General features: G+C 47.5%; 1 protein-coding gene across 12 annotated transcripts in view; it reads left to right on the top strand.

The window, feature by feature from the left end:
- Window positions 1–1,668: 1,668 nt before the first annotated feature.
- Dnm2 (dynamin 2) overlaps window positions 1,669–26,298 on the top strand; it is a 165,511-nt gene continuing 140,881 nt past the window's right edge. For 6 of the 12 annotated variants that reach the window (XM_051196794.1, XM_051196791.1, XM_051196793.1 and 3 more), the window contains exon 1: window positions 1,670–2,040. In XM_051196794.1, the coding sequence (XP_051052751.1) occupies window positions 1,880–2,040 (161 nt within the window). In that variant the 5' untranslated portion in view covers window positions 1,670–1,879. Of the gene's footprint in view, window positions 2,041–26,298 lie in introns of all 12 variants that reach the window. The other 6 variants (XM_051196790.1, XM_051196792.1, XM_051196783.1 and 3 more) reach the window with 2 other exon arrangements.

Below are 26,298 nucleotides of genomic sequence, written 5' to 3' on the forward strand. Positions count from 1 at the left end.
ACATAAAAGTCAACGTACATACACATAATTAAAAATAAGGGGGCTGGAGAGGTGGTTCAGCAGTTCACAACACTTGCTCTTGCATTTTCAATTCTCAGCACCACCATGGTAGCTTGCAACTCTAGTTCCCTGTGATCTGACTACCTCTTCTGGTCTTCTCTGGTCATGCACGAATGTAGTGGAAACATTCAGGAAAAATACCACATTCATGAAAGTTTGGGGTTGGAGAGATAGCTTTGCCATTAAAAACACTTGTCGCTCTTGTGGAGGATCTGAGTTTGGTTCCCAGCACCTACATTGTGGTTCACAGCCATCCAGAATTCTAGTTCTAGGGGATCTGATACTTCTGCGGGCACCAGGCACATTATGTGGTGCACATAAAAATAAATCTTTAAAAACGTTTAAATATTTCATGTAAAATTTAAAAAGATTGGTTTATGTACAATTAATTTTTTTATGTACAAGGATGTTTTGCCTGCATGTAAGCATGTGCATCATATTTGTGTCTGATCCTAGTGGAGGCCAGAGGAGGATGTCAGACTCCTGGGGCTGGAATTACTGATGGCTGTGAGCTGTCACTGCAGGTGCTGGGAACCAAACCCAGGTCCTCTGCAAAGGCAGCAAGCACAGAGCCATCTCTCTCTCTCCCCGAGACAGGGTTTCTCTGTACTGCTTTGGAGCCTGTCCTGGAACTCGCTCTGTAGACCAGACTGGCCTTGAACTCACAGAGATCCGACTGCCTTTGCCTTCCGAGTGCTGGGATTAAAGGCGTGTGCCACCAACGCCCAGCTTAGAGCCATCTCTCTAGGAACAATAGAAAAACAAGAACAACCAAACCTTTTTAAGCAAAAATTAACAGAGTTATAGTCACTGGTAAAACACTTGCTTAGCTTCATGAGGCTGTAGAGTCAAACCCCAGGAATATCCACGAATGAACGAGTGGATTCAGACACCACACTCATAACCTTCTATGAAACTCATCTTCCACCGGCACTGGACTCTTTTGAGAGCTGGCATCTGTGATGCTCCCTAAGATACAAGTTTTCTCTAGCACCTAAAAACGCAGTCGTGACGATCACTGAACCTTACCATGAGGTGCGGTCCTTTGCTTAAAAAGAATATCACAAACCGACAACAAAAGCCAGGAAAGCTGGGAAGACTTTCTATGACTGACAGACACAGCTGTCAATCAGAATCAGGACTAAGACGCTAGTAGCCAGTAATTCTAACAGGAGGGAGACCGAGACAGAAGCATCACCTAGAGTTTGCGGTCAACCTTTGGTTCAGAAACAACAGAAAAAAGGTTGTCTCGCTTCTCTCTTATTGGTTGGAGGGGCGATATTTATATCAACCAATGGGAAAATTTTACGGACAACCTAGTGTTTAAGGATCGATTCCTTACTCCATTGGCAGGCTGACTTTTCCAGAGACCAATAAGACAACCCAGATCAACCTAGCGAGCAGAGGCCTCCCGGAGTCTTTTCCTGAGGCCCCGCCTTCCGGGCGTGACACCCGGGTTTCCAGTTCTATTGGCTTTCTCATATTAATGACAGTTCTACTACCCAATGAAGTTGTGAGATTAGCCCTTCCTCGTGCCTTTTTCACTGGCTAGCATTCTTGAGTGGCAGCATTCTGAACCAATTGGAAATAGCATTAGGTCTCCGGGCTCCGCCCCAGAGGCCGGGAGGGGAGGTCGGTGGGGTCGGGTGTCGCCTGAGAACCGGATGAGGCGGCGACTGTGAGGCCAAGCCGGGAGCGGGCGTCGCGGCTAAGTAGAGCCCGGGCGGGCTGGTGGAGCGAAGCGGGAGGAAGCAACTGCCATAGACACCTCGGAGCCGCGTGTCGTAGCCGGGGGAGCCGCGGGGCGGAGGCGGGCATCATGGGCAACCGCGGGATGGAAGAGCTCATCCCGCTGGTTAACAAGCTGCAGGACGCCTTCAGTTCCATCGGCCAGAGCTGCCACCTGGACCTGCCGCAGATCGCCGTGGTGGGCGGCCAGAGCGCCGGCAAGAGTTCGGTGCTCGAGAACTTCGTGGGCCGGTGAGCGAGCGCTGCGGCGGCGGTTCCCAGGCTCCCGCGGGGAGGGCGGGCGGCGGCCTAGGGCGAGGAGGGCGGGCGGGGAATGGCGGAACTGCGGCTCGCGGACGTCGCAGGACCTGTGGCAGTGGGTAAGGTCTGGGGCATGAGTGTCCATGACTTTCCTCAGGGGCTGGAGATGCAGACCTAGGTCCGGAACTGGTCGGTGGTAGTGGGTGAGGTTTGGGGCAAGACGGGCAATGCAGACTCTTGGTGCACTTAGTCCCAGCTATCACTGGTGAACTCTGACATCGCTTTGCCTACGATCCGGGATAGATCCACTCCTCTTTTCTCCTGCTACCTGCTGAAGCTACATTTATCACCCAGCCACCCCAAGGGGGATGACCCTTGGGTCTGTCAGGCTGGTTATTTATCTGGAGCCTTCTCTACCGTCTGGTTAGCTGTTTATACGTTCTCGATAGGTTTCCTACCGACACCATTTGGTTGTCCCATCTGTCCAGACCCACCCTGAAGTCCACTGTTGTCTGACTAGCTGTCTAGGGTGATCTTTGGTGTGCAAATGCCCACCGGTGCCCCTTGCTTACTAGAGTTGGTCTTGCCATCTGAATGCCTGAACTTTAGGGGCCTCTGTTGTTTGGTTTTCTTGGGCCATTGGCTCCTGTGTTCCAAGTGAATCCAGTCCATTAGTCTGCCCTGCTGTTCACCGCCCAGGCAGCTCTGCCTATTCTGTCTTCTCTGAGTGACAGAAGGTGGGGGGCTTGGGAAGAAACATTCTTTAGGATTCTTTTCTGGCCCAGGATCCTAGAACCTACTGGCTGGCTTCTAAGCTAAGGCTTCCCGGTTGGAGAGCTTTCCAGACAGCTCTGGGGGCCTCAGCTTGCTCATCTGTCTAGTGGGCAAATTCCACTTGCAGCTGTTTCTATGATCCAGGAAGTGAGTGAAGGAGGGATGTTGATTTCCTCCTATCCCCTCCCCCTCTGCCTCTCACACACCACTTCTCCATTCCAGGAAGTGTTCCATGTATGATGCTGTGGTGTGTGCCAGTGATAATCTTTGCTTTGCTGTGGACATTATTGTGTCTGTGTGTGTCTGTGTATCTAAGTGTACGCTGCAGTGCACTTGTGGAGGTCAGAGAACATCATTTTTGTGAAGCCCCTCATTTATGTGGGTCCTGGGGAATCAAGATCTGGACATCAGATGTACCTAGCAAGCAATCCCCTTTACCCACTGAGCCATGTCATTCATTGTCCAGATTTTTTTCTTTTTTTTCTGTGACAGTGTTTCTCTGTGTAGGCTTTGAAGCTTGTCCTAGCACTTGCTCTGTAGATCAGGCTGGCCTTGAACTCACAGAGACCCACCTGCCTCTGCCTCTGCTGAGTGCTGGGACTAAAGGTGTATGCTACCACTGCCTGGCTCCATCTGAAATTTTGAGATGTGGTCTCTTTCTGAGTCTGAAGCTCATTAAGCGGCTAGACTGGCAGGGCAGTGGGCTCCAGTGCCTCACCTAGCATTGGGTTACACACACACTCACTGGCAGGGCAGTGGGCTCCAGTGCCTCACCTAGCATTGGGTTACACACACACTCACACGATCCCCTTCTCCCTGTTGCATGTTGTTGGCAGTCTCTTGTGGAAAGAGGAATAGCTCAGACTTTGAGGCTAGGCTACTCTACATAGAGTTCTAGGACAGCCTGGGTTATATAGTGAGACCCTGTTTCAAACAAAAACAAAACAAAAAACAAAAAAATCCATAAAGATTGATTCAAGGATGCACTGGGATGTTGAAGTGTGGATTTAGGCTAAATTAGATGGCACCTGTGTTCTTAGGCACTCAAGAGTCTGAGGCAGGACAAGGTTTGAGTTATGGTCACCCTGGGTTCCATTGTTAGACCTTGTCTCCAAAAAAAAAAAAAAAAAAAAAAAAGCCAGGAGAGGCTTGTGGTTGTAGTCAGGTATAAAGCAATTGCCTAGCATGAATAAGGTCCTGGGGGTTAGTTCTTAGCACTAAACTGATAATGAATAGTATTGCCATTTATGTTCTCTTTGATTGACTGTGGCTTTTAGGTACTGAATTTTTTATGTATATTTACATATACATGTTTTAAATTAATGTTTTTTTAGATACAGTCTCACTTTTTAGACCAGGTTGGCCTTGAGCCCACAGTGATCCACCTGCTTCTGCCTCCTAGCTGCTGGGATTAAAGGTGTACACCACTATTCCTCTATTTTCAATTTTTTTTTTAAAAAAACAGTCTCATACTCTAGTCCAGGCTGATCTGGAACTCACCTTGTGACACCGTTAGCCCCCAGAAGTATAGTAGTCTTTTCCTGTTTCCACCTTCCAAGTGCTAGGGTCACAGGCATGTACTACCATGCCTGGCATTAAGTTCTTTTTGCTCTAGAATGTTTTAAGGCCCCTGGGCTGAAGGATCCTGCTAAGATGGGTCTTTTGGTGGTTTCCACTCAGTCTTATTTTGTATCTCCTGCTGTGAATTTGACTAAACAGACTCAGAAATGAGAGTCTGTGTCCTTCCTCTGCTGTTGTTGAATGTCCAGTAGGCATCTGGCTGGCACCCAGGAGCAAAGGAGAGAGAGTACCAAGGGCTTCAACCAGCCCAGCACCTGGGCTGCTTCCTGTCTTTAGATTTTTTTGTAGAGTGTTGTTATACATGTGGATGACACAGTTGGCCCAACCTCTTGCAGGGGTTTGCATACAGATTGCTGGTCCTGGGGGCTGAGGACTTGAAATGTGCCTTAACAAGTTGCACATGAAGTCCAGATTCCTCCAGAGCCAGAAACTACCTAGAAGGTTCTAAAGAGTAATGATAATGGTGTGGAGGCCTGAGGCCCCCAAGCACAGGTCTGCCTTTGTGTCTTTAGTCAAGTGAATTGGTCTTTCTGGGCCCCAGGTTCCTTTGTGTGTGCCTTTGCACACATTTGAGTGTGATTTTGTGGAGGTCAGAGTATAGCCTCAGGCTTGGTTCCTTAGGAGCCATCTACTTGGTGTTTTTGAGACATGGTTTCTCGCCAGAACCTGGGGCTTGCTGATTAATCTAGGCTGACTAGCCAGCAAGTCCTAGGGATTCACCTGTCTGGGCCTCCACAGTGTTGGAATGACAAGTGTGCATCATAGTGCCTGACTTTTTACATGGGTGCCAAAGGTTGAGCTTGAGTCTTCATGCTTGGGCAATAAGCCAGTTCCCCAGCACCATACAATCTTTTTAAAAACAAACAAACAAGGACTCCGACTTTGAGATGACTATATCAACCTAACCTTGATCACCTGCCTCTACCTTCTGAGTCTTGGCGTTGCATTTTTGCTGGGCATGGAACTCAGAGCTTTGTGCATGGTTGGTGAAGCAGTCAGCTCCCTAGATTTCTCTTCTACAAGATGAGGAGCTATATGTAGTTTGGGCAATGCAGGGCAGTGGTAAAGTGCCTGCTGTCAGGTGCTAAGGCTCCAGTAGTTGAAAATAAGCAAGCCTAAGACTGTTACCCTGGGGTGAGCTGAATTAGTGGATAACTCATTGTGTCCTCTGCCCAGGGCTGCTCCTGTCTTTTTGGAAGCTTTTGCATTTGAAGCTTTTGCATTTGAAACCTTTGGCTAGCCAGCTATTTGCATCAGCCCATAGTTTTGTGGCTCTGAGGAGGGCTTGGTCATTACCCAACCTTTGCTATTTAACCTTAGAGTGGCAGAGAGAAGCTAGCTGGAATTTTTCTTTCTTTCCTCATTTGGGCAGGAGGCCAGGAAGTTGGGGGCTCCAGCCTGGGAAGCTGAGGCTGAATTCCTTCCTGTGAGTGTCTGCCTGTCAGAGTCTGTCACCTCTGCAGGAAATGGGGCTACTGTTCCAGCTGTGTGTTTCACCTACTAGGCTGTGTGTTTCCCCTGCAGTAATGCAGTTACCATGCATGTCATTGCACTAAAGGCACACCTTGCACCTGTCACTGATACCTTTGGCAAGGGACTGCATCCTACTTCTTTAAGACCTATAATCAGGCTGGCAAGATGGCTCAGTGAATAAAGGGCTAGCCACCAAGCCTGATGACCTGGATTTGATCCCTAAAATGGTAGAAGCAGAGAAACAGTGCCTGTGTGATGCATCACATACATAGACACAGCCCCAAAGATATAAATAAATGAGGTGTTTTAAAAAGTGTTTTTTTGGGGGGTGGGTAGGTGGGGGGTGGGTCAAGACAGGGTTTCTCTATGTAGCTTTGGAGCCCGTCCTGAAACTCACTCTGTAGTCTAGGCTGGCCCCGAACTCACAGAGATCCGCCTGCCTTTGCTTCCCAGTGCTGGCTTTTGTATTTTTAAAGGAAAATGAAAAGGGAATTCCAGGGCTGGAGCTCAGCTGGTGGTGAGTGCTTAGCTTGAATGAAGTGCTGGATTCCCTGAAGCATCACATAACCATGGGATGTATTTGTAAATCCAAGTGGAGGCAGAAGATTCAGGAGTTCAGAGTATTCTCAGCAACATAGCTGGTCCTGCTAACTTGGGCTACATGAGACCTTGCCTCCCTGAAAAAATAAAATAAAAGAGAGTTCTAGGCCCTGGCACTCAGGAGGCTGGGGCAGGAAGTAACAGGACAGTATTTTCCAGTGCTTAGCACAATTTTCCCATGTGCCCAGATATATGGTCTTGAGCCAAATAACCTTCAGCAGAGACTAGATAAAAACACTGCTGCAGGTGATACCAGTGCAGGGGATTGGGGGGAGAGTGGAGTGAGCAGAGCCTGCCTGCCATTGAGGGTTGCTGGCAGAGGAGTCAGGTGACAGCTGACTTTGGAAAAGAGACTGGGAGACGTTGAAAAAGGTGTCCTGAAGACTGGAAAAAGCGTCTCAGGACATGGGAATAGCCAGTGTGAAGGCTCTAGGCTGAAAACTCACCCCAGAGTTCCAGGAAGCTAGACTGTGAGATGAGGCTTAAAAAGAATTGCTGTGCCTGCTGCTTGGCACAGGCCACTTCTTTCCCATGAAGGGGGGTTGGGTTGTGGGCAGGGAGGGAAAATGGCCTGGATGCTTGGGTGGGCTGAGGGTGCTCTGCTCTCCTGATTGGCAATTTTCTCTCTATTCTGTTCACCTTGGGTCAGGAGGCATTGGTGGTTGAGTGCACAGTTAACATGTGCATATGTACCTATGCATGTGGACACCAGTGGTTGGTGCTGGGTGTAGCTGTGTGTGGCACAGTGCATGTGGAGGTCAGAGGAGAGCTTGTTGTAGTTCTTTTTCGCCTTTCTCTTGGTGGGTTCCATTGAGCTAGCTCAGGTCATCAGGTATGGCATCCGGTGCTTTTATCCACTGAGCCATCTAACAAGTATTTTTTTTCTTCTGTCATGTAGTCTGTCCCCCTCCCCAACTCCTTGGTAGACAAAGCTGGCCTTGAACTCAGAGATCCACCTGCCTTCTGACTGCTGGGATTAAAAGCGTGCACCACCACAGACTAGCTCTTCGGTTTTTAATACACACTGTCTTTGACATGTAGCCCAGGCTGGCCCCAAGCTTATGATTCCTTGCCCCCCCCCCTCCAGTGCTGCCATGGCAGGCATGTACCACCACACTGGACTGAGTTGAGCTTTCTTTTCAGAGCTGGGTAAGGGCTAGTCACCAAAGGGAACCTCGTCCCTCTCCTCACACTTGCTGTTGCTCAGAGCTGCAGCTGGTCTAGGCTGTGCCAGGTTTGAATACAAATGCTAAAATGACAGGCTCCTTGGTTGCTGGGAGAAACTTGGGCATTTACCCGCTGAACTCTAATTTACAGGGGAGGGGACAAGTGCTGGCTGTAATTAGGCCCTTATTAAAGTGTCAATGTTTTTGGAGAAAATACAGTCAGTAGTGAGCTACTTAGCACGGCTTCTCTGCAAACTGAGCAAATGGAAGACATTGTCATGCCTCCTGAGTCAGGTGACACATTAAGAAAGACTATTGCACCCAGGTGTATGTGGGGTCCTATGAGGTTACCCTGAGCTTCAGCCAGAGACTAGGTGGGCACTGGTTTCATCAAGTGTCTATTTTAAGACCTACTTTGTTTTTTTGTTTTGTTTTGTTTTGTTTTGTTTTTATGTGTATATGTGTGCTTGCATGAGTGCCTTGAAGGCCAGAGGGTGTTGGACCCTCTGGAACTGGGGTTGCAGACAGTTGTGAACTGCTGTGTGGTATTGGGAATTGAACCCTGATCCTCTGCAAGTCATTTCCTTGCACCTTCTCTTGTTAGTTTTGAGAAAGGGTCTCATGTAGCCCAGGAATTTCCTAAGTGGCTAAGGATGATTTTGAACTCCTAATCTTCCTGTATCCATGTGTGTGACGGAATTCCAGGTGTGTGCCACCAGTCTGGTTTATTCATTGCTGGAATGGAATCCAGGGCTTGCTGCATGCTAGGTAACTGAAGCACTCCTCCAGCTGCGCCTCACCCCAGCCCTGGGTGAAGTCTTACTCTGATGTAAATAGGATCACTGGGTTCCACGGCCCTTGGAAGGCACTTGCTGCATTTTTACTGCTGATTCTCAGATGGGGAAATTGAAGCTAGAGAGGAAGAGTAAGTTTGTCATGAGGTCGTCGTCGCGTGTTCGTCTGTCAGGCCTTAAGTTGGGCCAGAAGATGGGTGAGCAAGTAAATGAATGGAGAACATTCTGGTAAAATGAAAAGTGTGGTGGTAGATAACATGGAGTCAGAAATGAGAGACTGGTTTGGGTGCCCACTGTCACTCAGTGAACTGGAGATTGGTAGGTGGGGACCACAGATAGAGTCCCCCCAGCGCACATAGGCCTGGTTAGCTGATTGCCTAATGTAGATTTGGCATGGCCTGGGGCACATGGGACTCATGTCCATTTTTAATTACGTGAGTGGTAGTCAGTGACAGACCCTGCCCTTCTTCCAGCTTCATGTGGGTCACCAGTGTCTATCTGGTGTCTTTCCTACCTCTTTGATAATGGAGTATGCATGCTGTTCTTAGGCTCATTCCTTATCTCCACCTTGTATTTTCTGGAGCTCAGATCACTCTGCTTCTATTGCTTAGCTAGTTTTCCAGACTGTGTGGTAGCTCACTCATGTAGCTTGGAACATCCTGACCACCCTAGCTTGTTACAAAGTGGAGGTGGGCTGGGGCAATGCTGGGGAGCTGAAGTGCCATTGAGAGACAATAGTGCCCTCAATGGGCTGTTGTCCATAGCCTTGATACCATGTGCCTCACTCACCTGTAGTGAGTGATCTACTCACTAGCAAGGATTCCTTGTCAGAGAACAGTCATGGATGCTGTGCTTGAAGTGGGTGTTAGGAGACTAGCCTCTTGCCTTTTCTCATGGGTCTTACCCTAAGACTTGCTTGTCTGCCTCTAGACCCTGTCTAAACCCCCTCCCCCTCCAACGGAGAGGGATTTTCCAGCCTTCCATCTGAGCCTGGGATAAAGTTTTTGGCTAAGTTACCATGTGCCAGGTCCAGAGGTCTATCTATGGAAACTTTGGGTGTGGCTCCAATTTACAGACTAGGCCGATGAGCAGAAAGGGTAGGTCAGGATGGTAAAGGGTGTCCAGGTACCTACTTGTAGGAAACAGGAGCGGTAGTCAGAGCATCTTGGAGGAGGCAGCTGTCTTGTTGCTAAGGTAACGCAGAGGCGTGACTTGATGACCTGGTGCTTTGTGCCCATGCTGCTGGTTGTCCACCCCATTCTTTTTGTGAGCAATATTTGCTGCAAATTGCATTTTTAGTCTGTGTGTCAGCCTCTTGGTGACAGGCTTCACAGCTCTTTTTTGCCTTTGTTCCAGGGTTTTAAGTGCACTTGGTGGTAGGGGCCCTTGTACCGCGTGGAAGGGTAGGTGGCTATGCAGGCTCGTGGTTTCTCACACTGGGGTTGTGCAGCTCTTAGACCTTGGCACCTCACTGCTTGTGCCTTCTGTACCCTCTCCTTCCTCTCAAAGTGAGGGAACTGCCACCTCATTCTCACTCATGTGCCTCTCTTCTCAAGACTGTCTCATGTGTGCCACACATAAGAGAATAACCTCAACCCTGCATCCTTACGCTTCCACCTTCTGAGTGCTGAGATTACAGGTACCCACTACCTTCACTACCTTGTTTGTGTGGGACTGGGGATGGGACTCAGGACTTGATGTGTGCTAAGTAGGCACTCTACCAGCTTATGGCCAGCCTATCCCTACTCCTATTACTATCATTTGTTGTATTGTTACTTATTTGTGTGTGTGTGTATGTGTGTGTGTGTGTGTGTGTGTGTGTGTGTATGCACCTGTGTGGAGGGGGAGTGGTTGGGGCCAGGGATTATTTTCACCTTTTAAAATAGTATTACTTTTAAAATACTTATTATTTTTGAGACAAGGTTTCTCTGTGTAATAGCCCTGGCTGTCCTGGAACTCACTCTGTAGACCAGACCAGAGACCCATCTGCCTCTGCCTCCTTAATTCTGGGATTAAAGGTGTGTACCACCACGCCTGGCTTATTTACATATTTTATGTGCATTTTATCTGTCTGTGTTTCATGTGCATGCCTGGTATCCAAGGAGACCAGAAAAGGCCATTGGATCCCCTGGAGTTAGAGTTACAATGGTTGTGATCCACCATGAGGTTACTAGGAATTGAACCTTGGTCCTCTTGAAGAGCAGTCTGTGTTCTTAGCTCCGAGCTATCTCTCTAGACCTTTAATTATTATTTTTTTGAGACAGGCTCTCAAATTGAACCCAGTCTCATTGCCTTGGCCCTTCCTCCTCTCCTCTAGAATTAGGATTATAGGCATATATCACCATGCCCAGCTTTTCCTCTTGGTTTTGGAAATTGAACCCATGTTTGCAGAGGAAGTGCTTTATCCACAGAGACTTCTCCCAGGCTCTATCATTTGTTTTATTGATACAGAGTTTTGCTCTGCAGCTCAGGCTGGTTTCAAGCCTGCAGTCCTCTTGCCTCTTCCTCCCGACACTAGGATTACAGGCAGGGTCACCACACCTGGGCCCACTGCTCTTCCCTCCTGTGGGAATGCTAAGATTAAGGCTGACTGTAGTCCAAAGGTGTGGAAGTAGGGCCATCAAGGCTAGCTAGGAACATCCCCTCTCCCTGGTGAAAGAGGAGGCACCCAGAGACTACCCCAGGGCTGTAGAGCAGGCAGGCATTGTCCTAGCTGGTGTGACATTGCTTACTGGGTGATATACCCTGGCACAGCCAGGCCAGCCCCACCGAAAGCCCAGAGGTGGCCTCAGTACACAGCTGTGTACTGGCTATGGGGCTTCTGTCTTTTGTACTAATAGATGAGGTCTTTCTACAGCAGTGGTTCTCAACCTTCCTACTGCTGCGACCCTTTAATACAGTCCCAAGTGTTGTGCTGACCCCCAGCCATAAAATTACTTTTGTTGCTACCTCATAACTGTAATTTTGCTACTGTTATGAATCATAATGTAAATATCTGATATGCAATCCCTATGAAAGGGTTGTTTAAACCTCCCCCCCCCCCAATCACAACCTACAGATTGCGAATCTCTGTCCTAGAGGATGGTAGCTTTCTGGCCTGGGATGCTTGACCCAGTAGCCCTAACAGCAGATAGCCTGCCAGTGGCAAGACTGGCTTGAATTTCTAGTCCTCTGCTTCTACCCAGCAGTGCTGGTGGGCACTCCTGGTCTAGCCACTGTGCTCAGTAGAAGTGCATGCTGCTAAGATCCTGGTGCCTACCAGGTGAAACCAAGCAGAAAGCTGGACCAGGAGGTGGAGGTGGTGACAGGTGCCTGGAGCTCTCAGCGCAGTCTGCCTGTGGTTTAGGGCCCTATTGTCATCATTTGCAATGCTGACTTCCCACTCAACCAAGCAGAGAAGCCTGGCTCCTGTAGCCTCTGCCTTGGTGACCCTGCCAGGAGACACCACCTAGCATAGGCTATCAAGGAGTTGTGGATAGGTTATTTTCTAGGGAGGGAGGACCTTACCTGAGATTTGTCCCTGGCATGAAAACTGAATCTTAAACTTTTTAAATAAGTTTTCTTGAGAGGGTCTCATGTCATCATTGCTGACCTCTAAGCTGAGTGCATAGCTGAGGCTGGGTTTGCTCCTCTGCTTCCTGCCTTCACCTCCCTGTGCTGAGACGACAGACTTGTCACCAGGCCCAGCTGCGTTTTTCTCCCACTCTAGCAATGTCCTTCAGCCTCAAGTGCTGGGAATTGCAGGGCTGTACCACCACAATCGTGCCTAGGTGGAAAAAAAAAAAATCGTGACAGTTTCATATAATCCAGGCCAGCCTCAAGCTTCTCATCTCCCTACCTCCACCTTCTAAGTGGACCACAATTCCTGATTTGTGTGGTGCTAGGGATGGCATCCAGGGCTTTGTGTACCCCAAAGCCTGGTTTGGTTGAGACAAGATCTTTCTGGACTCCTGCTCCTCTTAAGTGCTGGAATTATAGACATGTACCATCACACAGGCTTGAAATATTCTTATGGTCCTGGGGATTGCTCCTAGGATACCACCACTGAGTCACCTCTTCAGTCTTAAGTTTACAGAAGATTTATTTATTTATTTCGGTTGTTCAAAACAGGGTTTCCCTGTGTAGCCTGGCTGTCTATAGAGCAGATCTGCCATCCTCTGCTTCGCAAGTGCCGTGAGTAAAGGCTTGTGCCACCATGCCTGGCTACAGAAGGGTTACAGGGATAAGTCAGAGAGAGGCTGTCCTGGTGACTCAGTGGGGTAAAGGTGCTTGCTGCCAAGCCTGATGACCTGAGTTGGATCCCTGGGACTTGGATAGTGGAAGAAGAGAGCAGACTCCTGAGTTGTCCTCTGACACCATGGGCCATGGCAATCTTGCCTCCAAACAAATCAGTAAAATGCACCACCTTTAATTCTAGTGCTTGAGAGGGAGAGGTAGGTAGAGTTTGAGGCCAGGCTGGTCTACAGATGGAGTTTCGGGACAGCTAAGCCTACACAGAGAAACCCTGTTTCGAAAAACAAAGCAAAAAACAAACTTGCAAAAGTAATTTTAAAATGTATAGAACATGTTGCCTTTGCCTCTCCCACTGCAGACTCTGTTGAGACCATCACTGTCACTGTTGATGAAAGCCACCTATCATGTGGCTGCCATCACCCTGTCACCCTTCTGATGAAGGGTCACATGTCCAGCTGCTTCACTTCTTGGATCTCTAGGTTGTCAATCTTTCCTAGTTTCTCATGACCTTGGGTTTTGATAGAGCATGAATAACAGTAACTTATTGCAGCTTATCTAGGTTTTCTCACAGTTGACTGTGACTTCCTTCATTTTGGGTAAGAAAATTCCTTAGGTCCCCTTTATCTACCCTCTAGGTCTTCATGATGTCAGCAAGCAAGACATGCTACCAGGGAGGTGGCTGTGGTCCCTTGTTGAGCGTGACATCTGCCACATTTCTCTACTTGAAAGTCACTGTTTTTGTTTTTCCATACTCTGTCCTTTGTAAGTGTCCAGACTGTAAGTAATGACACGTGTGTGTGTGGGTGCTTGTCTGTGGGGGCCAGAGATAATGTCAAGTGTTTCGTAAGAATCTCTCACTTAAACACAATTTGTCCAAATTTGCTAATCTGGCTAGCTTGCATGTGTGTTCCTGGGATCCCCTGTCTCTTATTCAGAAACACTGGGATTTTAGGCAGGAAACACATCTGTGTGGAGTTTGTATCAGGACTGGGGGTCTGGACTTTGGTTGTAGGGTAGGTGCTTTGCCTGCTGAGCTGTCTCTGCAGCCTTCATTTAGATTTTACTCTGGCTGGGGATGCAGTTTATGTCTTCATTTAGCTACGCACTGAACCAGGCTCTCAGCCCTTGGGGGGATGTGTGTGTGTGTGTGTGTGTGTGTGTGTGTGTGTGTGTGTGTGTGTGTGTGCGCGCGCGCGTGCATGAGAAAGAGAGAAATTCTAAGCAAGGGCTCTACCTCTGAGCCATGCCTTTAGCACCTTGTTGGGGGGGGGGCATGATGCTAGGCAAGAATTCCACCATTAAAAAATAGCCCTAGTTTCTCACTGATAGATTCTAGGCAAGTGCCCTCCTGCTGAGTCAGTTTTCCTGATTAGAGGGTAGAGGGAAACTACTGTAGGCAGAGGTTCAATACTGAACCATTCCTCCAGCCCCTCATTGGGGTATTCCAGATAGGAGTTCTTCTGTTGAAGCACATTTCCTAGCTGTCTATTGCATTTTTGCATAGGTTATAAAGTATAAGTGAGAGTTGTTTTGGTGTCCAGTTTTCTGTTGCATTAGATGGCCTTTGTCAAATGGTTGTGGTCTTTCATGGATGCTGCTGGAGCATTGCCCAGAGGTTCCCACATCTGCCCAAGCTCACATCTGTTATATGACTGCTGCTGTCTGTTCAGTGTTGAAATCAGGCACTGTCAGCACTCTGTTCTTTTTCTCAATTGTTTTGCATGCTCTTGGTTCTTTAAATACTAATTTTATTTGTTTCTGTTTGTTGTTTTGAGAATCTTTGTTGCTCATACTGGCCTGGAACTTGAGCCCCTTCTGCTTCAGCTTGATGCATGCTGTTATCAGAGGTACAGCACCATGCTCAGCTCTAAATGTCCATTTCACAGGCAGCTGTGGATTTATTTTTTTATGATTTATTTTGTTTTTCATAACATAGTTTCTCTGTGTAGCCTTGTGCTCTGTGGACTAGGCTATCCGAATTCACATGCTACCAGTGGATGGATGGATGGGTGAATTGATTGATTGATTGATTTTGGTCAAGCTCTCACTAAACAACCCTGGCTGTCCTGAAACTAGTCTGTAGGCCAGACTGGCCTCAATGTCAGCTTCCAAGTGTTAGGATTAGAACTATGGGCATTCACTCCCAGTTATGTTGTGGGTTTCTACCAAACACTAAACGGTAAGGCTGTAGCTCAGTGATGGAGTTCTAGTCATGCATAGATCAGAAGTACATTTCTAGCATTCACGCACACACATACACACACACACACACACACCCTGCCACCCCCCAAAAAAAATAAAAACAAGAAAGGAAGGAAATAAAGATTGTTTGTGTTTGTGTTATTTGGTGTTTGTTTTGATTTGTTAAAACAGTATACTGTCTTATCAGACTTAGAGTGTACCTGAGTACGGTCCTCCTGCCTCTACCTCCAAGTGCTAGGATGACAAGCAGGCATCCCACTTCTAGTTTGTGTGATGCTGAGGACAGAGCTCAGGACTAATGTGTGTGCCAGACCAAGTCAGCCCAGCAGGGTCATGGCTTTCCTTAATTCATGTTTATGTTTATATGTGCCCATGTTTGTGGATATAGGTGCCAAATAGTCTCAGGTGTTGGTTCTGGCCTTCCACCTCATTTGAGACTTGGTCTCCTATTCAATGCTGTATATGACAGGCCAGGTGGCTCCACGTCTTTTGGGGATTCTCCTGTCTGTGCTCCTCAGCCTCCTGTTAGTTTTGATTGCTGTCCAGGCCTGTCACTGCCTGCTGCCTCACTCTTGTCCATTTGACTACTTCACCCCCATAGAAGCAGCCTGCCCCAAGCCCTGGGGCATGTGGTAGTGCAGCCCTGTGCTCCAGCACTGGTACCAGGAATGCTGGAAATGGGTTAAGTGTATTGCTTAGGAAATGGCCACTGAGAATACATTAGTACTTGTTTACTACAGATGAAGTTGTATTTTTTCCAAGTAGTTGTTGAAGCTGCAAAAATGAAAGCTACAGATATAAGAAGGTAACTGGATAGTCTCCCCCTGCCTAGAATCTTCCATAGTTACTAATTCTTTCAAGGTCATTTACTTTATTTTGAGATGGGGGTCTTACTATATAGCTCTGGTTATCCTGGAACTCACTGGCCTTGAGTTCATAGAGAATGCTGGGTGCTGGGGGAGTAAAGGTTTGCAACACTATGCCTGCCTTATTTATCTATTTTTTGTTATTTATTACGCATGCATGTTTATGCCATAGAGTGCAGGTGCCCACAGAAGCCGTTACTGAACCTTCTTGGAGCTACAGTTCCGGGTGGTGTGAGCCTCTGGCTGTGTGCTGGGACTCTAGCTCTTTTTTCAAATTTATTTTTAAAACTCTTTTGTTGTTGTTTTGTATAGTTGGGAGACAGGGTAGCCCTTACTATCCTGGAGCTTGCAATGTACACCAGGCTGGCCTCAAACTCCTCACAGAGATCCACATGCCTCTGTGGATTAAAAGGATGAGCCACCATATCTAGTCATAAAAACTCAAGGTAGGGTGTGTGTGTGTGTGTGAGTGTGTGTGTGCTGGTGTGGTACTGGTGGTCAGAGGACAACTTGCAGGAGTTCTTTGCTTCCTCTGTGTGGATCCCAGGTTCTAAAGTCAGGTCTTCAGACTTAGCAGCAAGTACCTTTACCTGCTGAGCCATCCTGCTTTACTCTGTTCCAGCCCCACTGGGCCTTGATGTTACTTGACCTGATCATCCCATCTCAGGATCTTTGCACACACTGTCTGCACTTAACTGACCACTTTTGATCCCTCCGAGTAGCCCTATAGCTCACTTCCTGCTTCCTTTAGGCTTCCATGCAAATGTTTCCTCCCCCAGGGCATTCCCTGGACACTCTGCTGTGTCACCACCTTGTCATTCTGTCAATTTGTAATTTTTCTTTTGGAAGCAGTATACTCCCTTGCTTGGCCTGCCTGTTTGTTTGACCTATGGTTCCTGTACTTGGGTGTGCCTCTGCCTTGTAGGCGCCTGGCCCATCTCCCTGTGTCACTTTACATCCACCTATGCTTTAGTCACCGTTCAAGAGTCACTCAGCAAAGGAGACAGGCATACTCTGCCTTATTGTGAGCTGGACCCCACCCATTTGGACCAAACCTACATGCTTAATGCTTTGTATAGCTGCGTCAGTGAGACACTGCAGCCATGCCCAGCAAAAGGAGGTGAGGACAAGGCTTCAGGGCAGGCCAAGGCCTTCCTGGGATGTTAGTGTTGGCAGCAGTGGTTTGTTTGTTTGAGATGACACAGGGTCTCTTGTTGCCCCAACTACATCTACTTTATGGGATGCTAAGGATAGAACCTAGGGCTCCTAGGTGCTAGGCAAGTGCTCTCCCAGATCACCACCAGCACCAGCCATGGTCCTAGAGTTTATACAGAGACATAAAACCATGTATGTGGTATGCTGTGAAGATACAAACTAATACAAGTTTAAAGGAGTGACGACTAACAGAAGATGAGGGAGGAGTGAGGTGTAATCAATGTCCAGTACACACATACATGAAAACACCCTCTCAGAACACAGCATGTACAGTAATAAAACCGTATAAAAACAAATGCCAACAAAAAAGTAACAGAAAGACACATGAAAAACAGTCCTGAGCAGGCTAGCTCCCAGAGACAAAGTAGACTAGTGCTTATGGAGGTGTCAAGGTGAATGCTTGGTGGATGTGGAGCTTGGGGCAGATTAAAATGTCCTGAAACTAATGGGAATGGTTTCACAGAGTGAATCCACAAAATCCCCTGGCAGCCACTTAAAACCAGTGGATCACAAGATCTGTGACACACTTTCCAGAAAGACAGTTAAGCCAGAGGCTAAAAGCAATTCTCCCATCCCCCATGCACCTACAAGAGAATGAATGGTTCTGCCTTGCAGACAAAACCCAGTGCTGGGGTGTGGCCACTGAGGCGGGAACATGGCCAAGAGTTCAACCTGGGCTGTGGTATGAAACCCTGTCTCAAAACAAAAAAGTAGGAGCCATAGATAATTTCTCCTTCCAGGATGGTATTACCCACGTCTTGGTGAGCTGTAACTCCTGTGTGTGCACAGCACATCACTCGTCCCCTGTGCATGGCTCATAGGCTCATCTCAAAACCAAGCCATTGTGAATGCTGCAGTTCATAAAGGTGCAGAGTGCCTCTGGTGTGTTGATCTGGGATCCCAGGAGTGGTAGCGGGCTTCTCGTCTACCATCCCTCCATGCCGTACCCAGTTTCAGGGCATCCATCCATCCATCCATCCGTCTATCTGAGCTAGGGATTGCCTCTTCATGCATGTTAGGCAAGCACTGGCACTGAGCTCAATCCTCAGCCCTCCTTTCAGGTTTTTGTTTTTGTTGTTGTTTGAGACATGGCTTTCCTGTGTAGCCCTGGCAGTCCTAGGCTGTAGCTCAGGTTGACCTCAAACTCACAGATTTCCCCCTGCCATTGCTTCATTCCCAGAGCTGGAATTAAAGGTTTGTGATACCATACCAGGGCATATAATGTGTTTTCATAGTATTCACACCCACTTCCTCTAATTTCTGCCTAACATATGTCCCTCCAAACTTCATGTCTTCTTTTTTCAATGACTGGCTGAGTCCTGTTAGTATTGCCTTCATGTGCATGGGTGTGAGGGGCCATCCGCTGGAGCATTGTCAACCTAACGGTAGCCACATCTGAAGAAAAATGACCTTTTGTTCCCCCAGCATCCTCAACAGCCAGTAGCTCCTTAGGTTGTGAACAGGGCTTCATGAGCCTCTCCCATGTTTTGCTTTTGAGGGTAGTTCTGACTGAGTAGCCCAGGTTAAACAAATTTGTGATTGCCCTGCCTCGGCCTCCCAAGCACTCCTATTATACAGTACCACTTCTGTATCCAGCTTCATTTTTGTTTTCTTATGATGCTTTTTGAAAAAATTCTTTAGCAATTTCATTTGAGTATATATTGAATGCTTGCTTGGTCATTGTGGTGTTTGAGTGGGAAATGGCCTCCATAGGTTCCTATTTTTAAATACTTGGTCTCCAGTTGGTGGAACTGTTTGGGAAGAATTGGGTGGCTTTGCTCTAAAAGGTGGGTCACTGGCTGTAATGAGCATAGTAAAAAATATCTCCTAGACATGTAAAAATAGCTTAGTCAGGAACCCCACTAGACCCAAGGCTACACCTGATAACCAGAACCCAGTGACATCACTCATTCTAGATAACAAGACACAGGCAAGAACCCACAACACCCACTGAATAGTCTGTAAGCAGGCACCAAGAGCAATGCTCTGGCCTGCTCATCTGGGGAGACACTACCTTGACTGAAGAGTCTCTCCCACGATCCTGACCCTCAAATCAGAGACTATTGTTAAGAGTCTGGACCTGGCCTTCAGCTAAGATTGTCACTAAAGTGAACAACCTTGGGGAGACAGTTTAGGATTAGGAATTTAAAGTATAAAATTTGAGTGATGACTCAACATAATAAAATACAACTTTTGTTGAACTAACTAATGGATCTGTCTTCTTGCTTGCAACGCTTGGGGTGGGCTTGAGGTTTCAAAAGCCCACACCATTCCCAGTTATTTCTCTCTGCCTCATTCTCTGCCAGATGGAAGCTGGCAGACTACATCAGATGCACTGATCCATCCAGCATGCTGGCTGCCACATTACTACCATGATGCTCATAGACTCTGGCACCTCTGGTACTGTGAACCCCAGATGAAATGCTTCCTTTTTAAAAATGATTTATTTGTTTTTATTTTATGTGCATTGGTGTTTTGCCTGCATGCATGTGTGTGTGAGGATGCCAGGCTAGAGTTACAGAGAGTTGGAGCTGTCATGTGGATGCTGCAAATTGAACCAGAATCCTCTAGAAGAGCAGCCATCTTTCAGCCCCTTCTTTTATAAGGGGCCTTTCTCATGGCATTTTGTCATAGCAATAGAAAAGTAGCTAAGAGCTGGACACAGTTGAGCATGCCTTTAATACTCCTTAGGTTGTGAACAGGGCTTCATGAGCCTCTCCCATGTTTTGCTTTTGAGGGTAGTTCTGACTCCAAAGGCAGGCAGGTATTTGTGAGATCAAGGCCAGCCTGGTCTTCATAGTAAGCTATAGGACAGCTAGTGACATGTAGAGAGACCCTGTCTCAGAGAAGAAAAAAAAAAAAAAAAAAATGGTGGGGGGAGGGGAGTAGCTAAGACAGTCTTTTTTGCTTCTCCTTTATCCTCCCTTCCCCCTCCCACTGATAGTCTTCAAGTCCCCCCCACTGGTCTTGTTTAGCTGTGGTTGCTTGCAAAGGCAAAAGTATGTTCGGGGTTTATTTACTGTTCATGATACTACTGCCTCCCAGAACCCTTTCACTGCACATAGTCCCTCAGTGAGGGGAGGAGCCTCATGAGCTCCTTCTCCGTATATAATGAGATGTTGGCAGGCTGAACCCCGTGTGGGAGTTGAGCCAGAAACTGCAGCCCCATCATGTCCAGACAACACTACTTCTCAGCACTCCCTCATCTGGCTCATTTATTTGTTAATGTATTTACTTACCTTCTAGTTTTTCAAGGCAGGGTTTCTCTGTGTAGTCCTGGCTGTCCTGGAACTACCTCTGTAGACCAGATTAAAGGCATGCACTAGCACACCAGGCTTGTTTTTGTGTTTTGAACCAGAGTGTCTATGTACCCTTGGCTGTTCTAGAACTCCCTACATAGTCCTCAAACTCACAAAGATCTACCTGCCTCTGCTTACTGAATGCTGGAATTGCATATCGCTTGCTTCTTAACATTTTTCTGTTCCTACTTCTGGATATTTCTTGAACTTTGGAGGCACTGATATAGCTGTCCTATTTAGGTCTGGTCTGAGCACCCTTCAGTCACTTTCTCCTTTGACCAGCTGTGCATCTCTACATGAAGTGCTGCTCACCCCACTGCAGAAGCCAAGAGCAGCACTAATTGATAGTTAAGCACTTAAGCATTTTAGAATCCCGTTTGACAGTCAAACGGTGGTAGAGTCTGCCCATCATGACAGTGCACACCTTTAATCCCAGCACTTGAGATACAGAGGCAGGAGATCTCTGAGTTCATAGCCAAACCAGACTACAGTGCCGGTTCCAGGACTACATCTAGAGACTGTGAGAAAGCAACAAAGACCTGTAGTAGGTTCTCTCCCAAAGCTTGGACCTGTTTAGCCACTAGCTTTTGGCATGAATAATAATAATCTTGATACCATTGCTACACCAGTGGATATATCGTTCCAGACAGGTTGCTATTGTAGCTTGTGGGCATAGCTGGGTAGGACCACTGACGATTTCCTCAGCACCTTTTTTTTTAAGATTTATTTTTATTTTATATGCATTGGTGTTTTGCCTGCATGTATGTGCTTGTGAAGGTGCCAAATCCCCTAGAACTGGAATTAACAGACAGTTGTGAGTTGCCATGTGGGAGTTGCCATGTGGGTGCTAGCAATTGAACCCAGGTCCTCTGGAAGAGCAGCAGCCAGTGCTGTTAACCATTGAACCATCTCCCCAGCTCAACGTACTGTGATTCTGTTTTTGTTTTTTGAGACAGGTTTCTCTGTGTAGCCCTAGTTGTTCTGGAACTTATTCCATGGACAGACTGGCCTTGAACTCACAAAGATCCACCTGCCTCTGCCTCCAGAGTGCTGGTCTTAAAGGTGTGCGCCACCACTGCCCTGCTCTCAGTGTCTTCTAATATCTGCACTAATCAGCAGGGCACAACTTTAAGTCCAGGGCTAGGTATCTTCAGCTAACATCTACTCTGCTGGCCCACCAAGGCAGCAGAGTAGCAGTGGCCTGAAATGTGTCAAGGGCCTCCCTGTCTAGCATCGGTGCTGATCCTTCCCTTTTTACACTCCCAGCTTCTAGGAGGAGGGGATCTTTGTGCTGCCCATGTTGGACCTCCCCAGCAGGAGAGTGCTAGCCTTGCAGAGTGAGCTCAGAAGTGTCCCTCCCTTCCTTGGAAAAGAATTCACCATGAAGTTGTTGGCTCTTTTGGGGAACGACTTTGAACACTAATTCAGATCCTTTATTCCTTTAAGTCTCTAGAGATTTTACCACTTTCAGCTATTTAGTTTCTTTCTAAAGAGTTTTTTTTTCCCCCCATTTCTTCTAAGGTTTTCAATTTCTTCCATAGTATTCTCTTAGTCTTTTAAAAATACTATTTCATGGCACTGGAGAGATGCAGAAGGCCTGGGTTCCCAGCACCCCATCCTCAGCTCGGGAACCTTGGATACTCCAGTTCCAGGGGATCTGAAACCCTCTCCCGGCCTCTGAGGGCACATACATGCACATAAAATAAAAATAACTAAACCTTAGCTGGGTGTGGGGTGGCACACACCTTTAATACCAGCAATTAGGAGACAGAGGCAGGTGGATCTCTGTGAGTTCAAGATAAGCCTGGTCAACATAGTAGGTTCTAGGCTAGCCAGGACCGCTAAGTGAAACCCTCAGAAAAGAAAAAGAAAAAAAAAAAAAATCACCTTATGGTGGTGGCACTCACCTTTAATCCCAGCACTTGGGAGGCAGAGGCAGGCAGATCTCTGTGAGTTTGAGGCCAGCTTGGTCTATATAGACTGAGTGCCACAACAGGCTCCAAAACTATACAGAGAAACCCTGCCTTGAAAAACAAAAAACAAAAACAAAACCCCCCATCTTTACAAATATTAATTAATTCATTATGTGTGTATCATATGCACTTGGTGGTCAGAGGGTAACTTTGGAGTCAGGTGGCTCCATCTTTTCATAAGTTCTGGGATCAAACTCAGGTCTTCAGGCTTGCACAGCAAACACCTTTATCTGCTGAGCCATCTCCATAGCCCATCATTTTTCTATTTATTTATTTATTGCTCAGTAGTGATCTCCCTACATTCATTCCAGATTTTAGTAATTTGAGTCTTCCCCCCCCTCCTTGGGAAGTCTTGGTTCTTTCCCCTCCCCAATATATATATAGTTTTTAAACAAGTTGGCCTCAAATGCACTCTATAGCAAATCTTGAATTCCTACTTTTCCTGCTTCTACCTCCCCAGTGCTGGGATGCCAGTTGTGCACCACCACACTTAGTTTATATGGTACTTGGGGTGACAGGGCTTCTGTGTCTCAGGGAAGCATCCTACCCATGGAACACCAGTCCTTGAAGCTTTGGTCTGTTTGCCCATCCCCCACAAGACAGGTTTTCTCTGTGTAACAGCCCTGGCTAGCCTCAAACTCTCTCTGTAGACTAGGCTGGCCTCAAACTCACAGAGACCCACCTGCCTCTGCCTCCTGAGTGCTGGGATTAGAGGTGTGTGCCACTGCTGAGCAGTTTGCTTTTAACTGCTGGGTTCCTCTCTACAGACTGCAAGTACACAGTGGATGGTGTCCACACGTATTAGCATTTCCCCAGTCCCCTCTCTTAAGTTCTGACTTAGCTTTCTGCTGAGGTTGAGAAGCACATCTCCCTACATCCCTCCTTCCAGTCTTTACTGTTCTCGGCTGAACATGCTGTCTCTTTTGGAAGATGACTGATTGAGAAAGCAGCACTTCAGTATGGGAGAGGCTCAGAGTTGTAGCCCATCATGAAGGAAAAGTAGACAGACAAACCCCCAGAGAGGATGGCCTTGTTACCAGGTGGGTTCAGGCACAAGTCTTTCCCACCTTGTTGCTTTTTAATAGTATTCACTCTAAATATTTTCTGTTTCCTTACTCAAATTTGATTCAATTTTCTTTCATTTTTAAACGTGTGGGGGGAGGGGGCAGGGTCTCACTATACCATCTTTCCTTCCTGGAACTTACTATGTAGACCTTAAACTCTGCCTCTGCTTCCTAAGCACTAGCATAAAAGGAGTGTGACAATCTGCACAGCCCCATCTGTTCTTTTTTTTTTTAAGATTAAGCTGGGGGGGCTGGAGAGAAGGTTCAGAGGTTAAGAGCACTGACTGCTCTTTCCAGAGGACCTGAGTCTAATTCCCAGCAACCACATGGTGGCTTGAAACCATCTGTAATGAGATCGGCTGCCCTCTTCTGGCCTGCAAGCAGAACACTGTATACATAATAAACAAATCTTTTTTTTTTTTTTAAGAAAAAAAAAGTTAAACTGGGCAGTGGTAGTACATACATTTAATCCCAGCACTGGGGGGGGGGGTGGAGGGTGGGGAGAGGCAGGTGTATGAGTTTTTGCCTGCATATATGTATGTATGTATACCACATACATGCTTGAGACCAATAGAATGTGCTGGGTTCCCCTGCAACTAGAGTGACAGTTTTTATGGTGCTAGTAATCAAACCCAGGTCCTCTGCAAGAAGAACAGCCAGTTCTCTTAACTGCTGAGCCAGCTCTCCAGCCAGCTCCCCACCCTGATTTATTTTTGGTGGGGGGAGGGTTAGGCTGTTTCCTTATAAACCCAGGCCAGTCTGGAAATTCCAATATTTTTTTCCCTTCAGCTCCTGGAGTACTGGGACCCTTTCTAGCCATTTGTGCAATTACTGGAAGGGTCATTGTCTGAGCACCAGAGTTTGGATTGCCAGAACTCACCAAAAAAGCTGGGTAGGTGTAGTGGCCTGTTTCCATCAGGAGGGAGGCAGGGACAGGAAATCCCAGAGTAAGCTGACTAGCTAGACTAGCAACTACTACAGCTCTTGGTTTCCCAGAGACACCGCCTCAGAAAATAAGGTGAAGGGTGATGCAGGAAGACACTGACATCAGCCTAGATGTAACCACACCAATGCATATACATGCACATTACCCACACACCAGCAAAATAAAGTGGGTGTTGATGTCTACACCTGTAGAATAACCTGATTCCCCTGCCCTGTTCTTTTACATGCTCACACAGTATTCCATGACTCTGCCAGTCCATCACCTGCAGTCATTGTCTTGTGTGGACTTCTAGTTATTTCTAGGTGGCTGACAGCTTGAGGGTCACCAGGCTTTTGTGGGATCTGTGCTGAGGGACCAGTCACTGAAGAAAGCAGGAAACTGTTGAGAAGGAAGTGGGTTTTGAATATGTTGCATCACCTGACAGAAGGGCCTGGCCCGTGTCTGAGAAGAAGGGTCTGCTGCTTGTGGTGGGTCTTTTTTTTTTTTTTTTCCTACATCCCAACCCCAGTTTCCTCCCTCATCTGTTCCATGGAAAGGGTAAGGCCTCCCCTAGGAAGTCTACTAAATCTGTCCCATCATCTCATTGAGGCAGGACCAAGGCCTCTCCCCACCCCCACACCACTGTGACTAGGCTGGACAAGGTATATATATAGAATGAGTTCTTGTGGTGGTTCTTATGGTTGACATTCCCTACATCATTGCCTTTGTGACAGCTCCCAGCTTCCTGTGTGCCTCCTCTGCCTGCTTGTGCCTCAGGACCTCTGTCTTAGGACCCCATTTACAGATGGAGGGCCTGGGACACTGATGTCCTTGTGCTGGTCACACATGGTGAGGCTGTGTCTGAACTGTCAGGGAGCAGACTCTGCCTGTGGCAGCCCATTCTTAATTGGTGCCAGGAGGGAGCCACAGTGGCCTTCCTGTGTTCAGAGTTCATCCTGGCTCCCAGATGTGCTTGGAAGGTGAGGGCAGGGTCATTGCAGCTTAGGTAGGCACCTCTGTGGTCAGAAGTGTTACTTTTACCTGTGTGGCTCTGGTCTGAGTGACCTTGCCTCTGAATCCCCGGTTCCCACAGCTACTGAATGTGAGTAGAGAAAGCATATGATCCAGCGCTCAGGATACCAAGGCAGGAGGGCTAGGAGCTCAGGTCAGCTAGAGCTCCATTTGGATACCCAAAAGACCAACTGGGGTCAGAGAGCCCCATGGGAGCACAGCAAGACTGCCTTCCCACAGTCAGCCCACTCCTATAGGGTATGTGTGTCCTGCATGACTGTTAATTAGCCCAGGCTGGCGTCAAACTCAGTATATAGCCAAGGATGACCTTGTACCTGTGATCTTACTGCCTCCACCCTGAGCACTGGGACATACATGCAGTGTGAGGGATGGAACTCAGGGAAGCACTTTGCTCATCATGTGCCAAACACTGGGACACGGTGCTGAACACAGCAGGTGATTGTTTTCCCTGACCTGTGGGACTGACTGACAGGAGAAGGGTGTATGGCTGGTACTGTTGTAGGAAAAAGACTCCGAGTCATGAGCGGTTGAACTGCCAGAGGAGGGAACAATAAAAGGGATCAGCTTGTGAGGGGGATGGTTCTGCAATGCTCTGATAGACCAGAGGCTGTCTGTCTTTCCTTCTTTCCCAGGGAACAGTTGGGTTTACAGAGTTGGGGATTGGTGTGTCACCAGCTGTCTGTCACACAGAGGCTGTATAGACTTGGCAGTGATTGTCTCAGTGCCCACCTTAACCTGTTTTACACAGCTCTGCTTCTGGCCCAGGATATGAGAGAGTCCTCTCTGCTGAGGGTACTTATCTGACACACAGCAGGGCAGGGCATGGACACAACACTTCCTCTGGTCATTCTGAACCATCAAAGGGCCTAGGAGGGTGGAGTTAAGATCCATGGTTCCATGATTCAAGTAGCTTCCCTGTCATGCTTGACAGTGTGGTTTGGCATCCATACAACTGAATGGTGACAGGTTAAATATTTATCTATTATAAAGTTATAAATGAACTGCAAAGACCTGGAATGCATGTCACCTTGGAGACTGAAACATACTTGGTT

Source organism: Phodopus roborovskii, unplaced genomic scaffold (assembly GCF_943737965.1).
Source record: "Phodopus roborovskii unplaced genomic scaffold, PHOROB, whole genome shotgun sequence".
NCBI classification, from domain to species: Eukaryota; Metazoa; Chordata; class Mammalia; order Rodentia; family Cricetidae; genus Phodopus; species Phodopus roborovskii.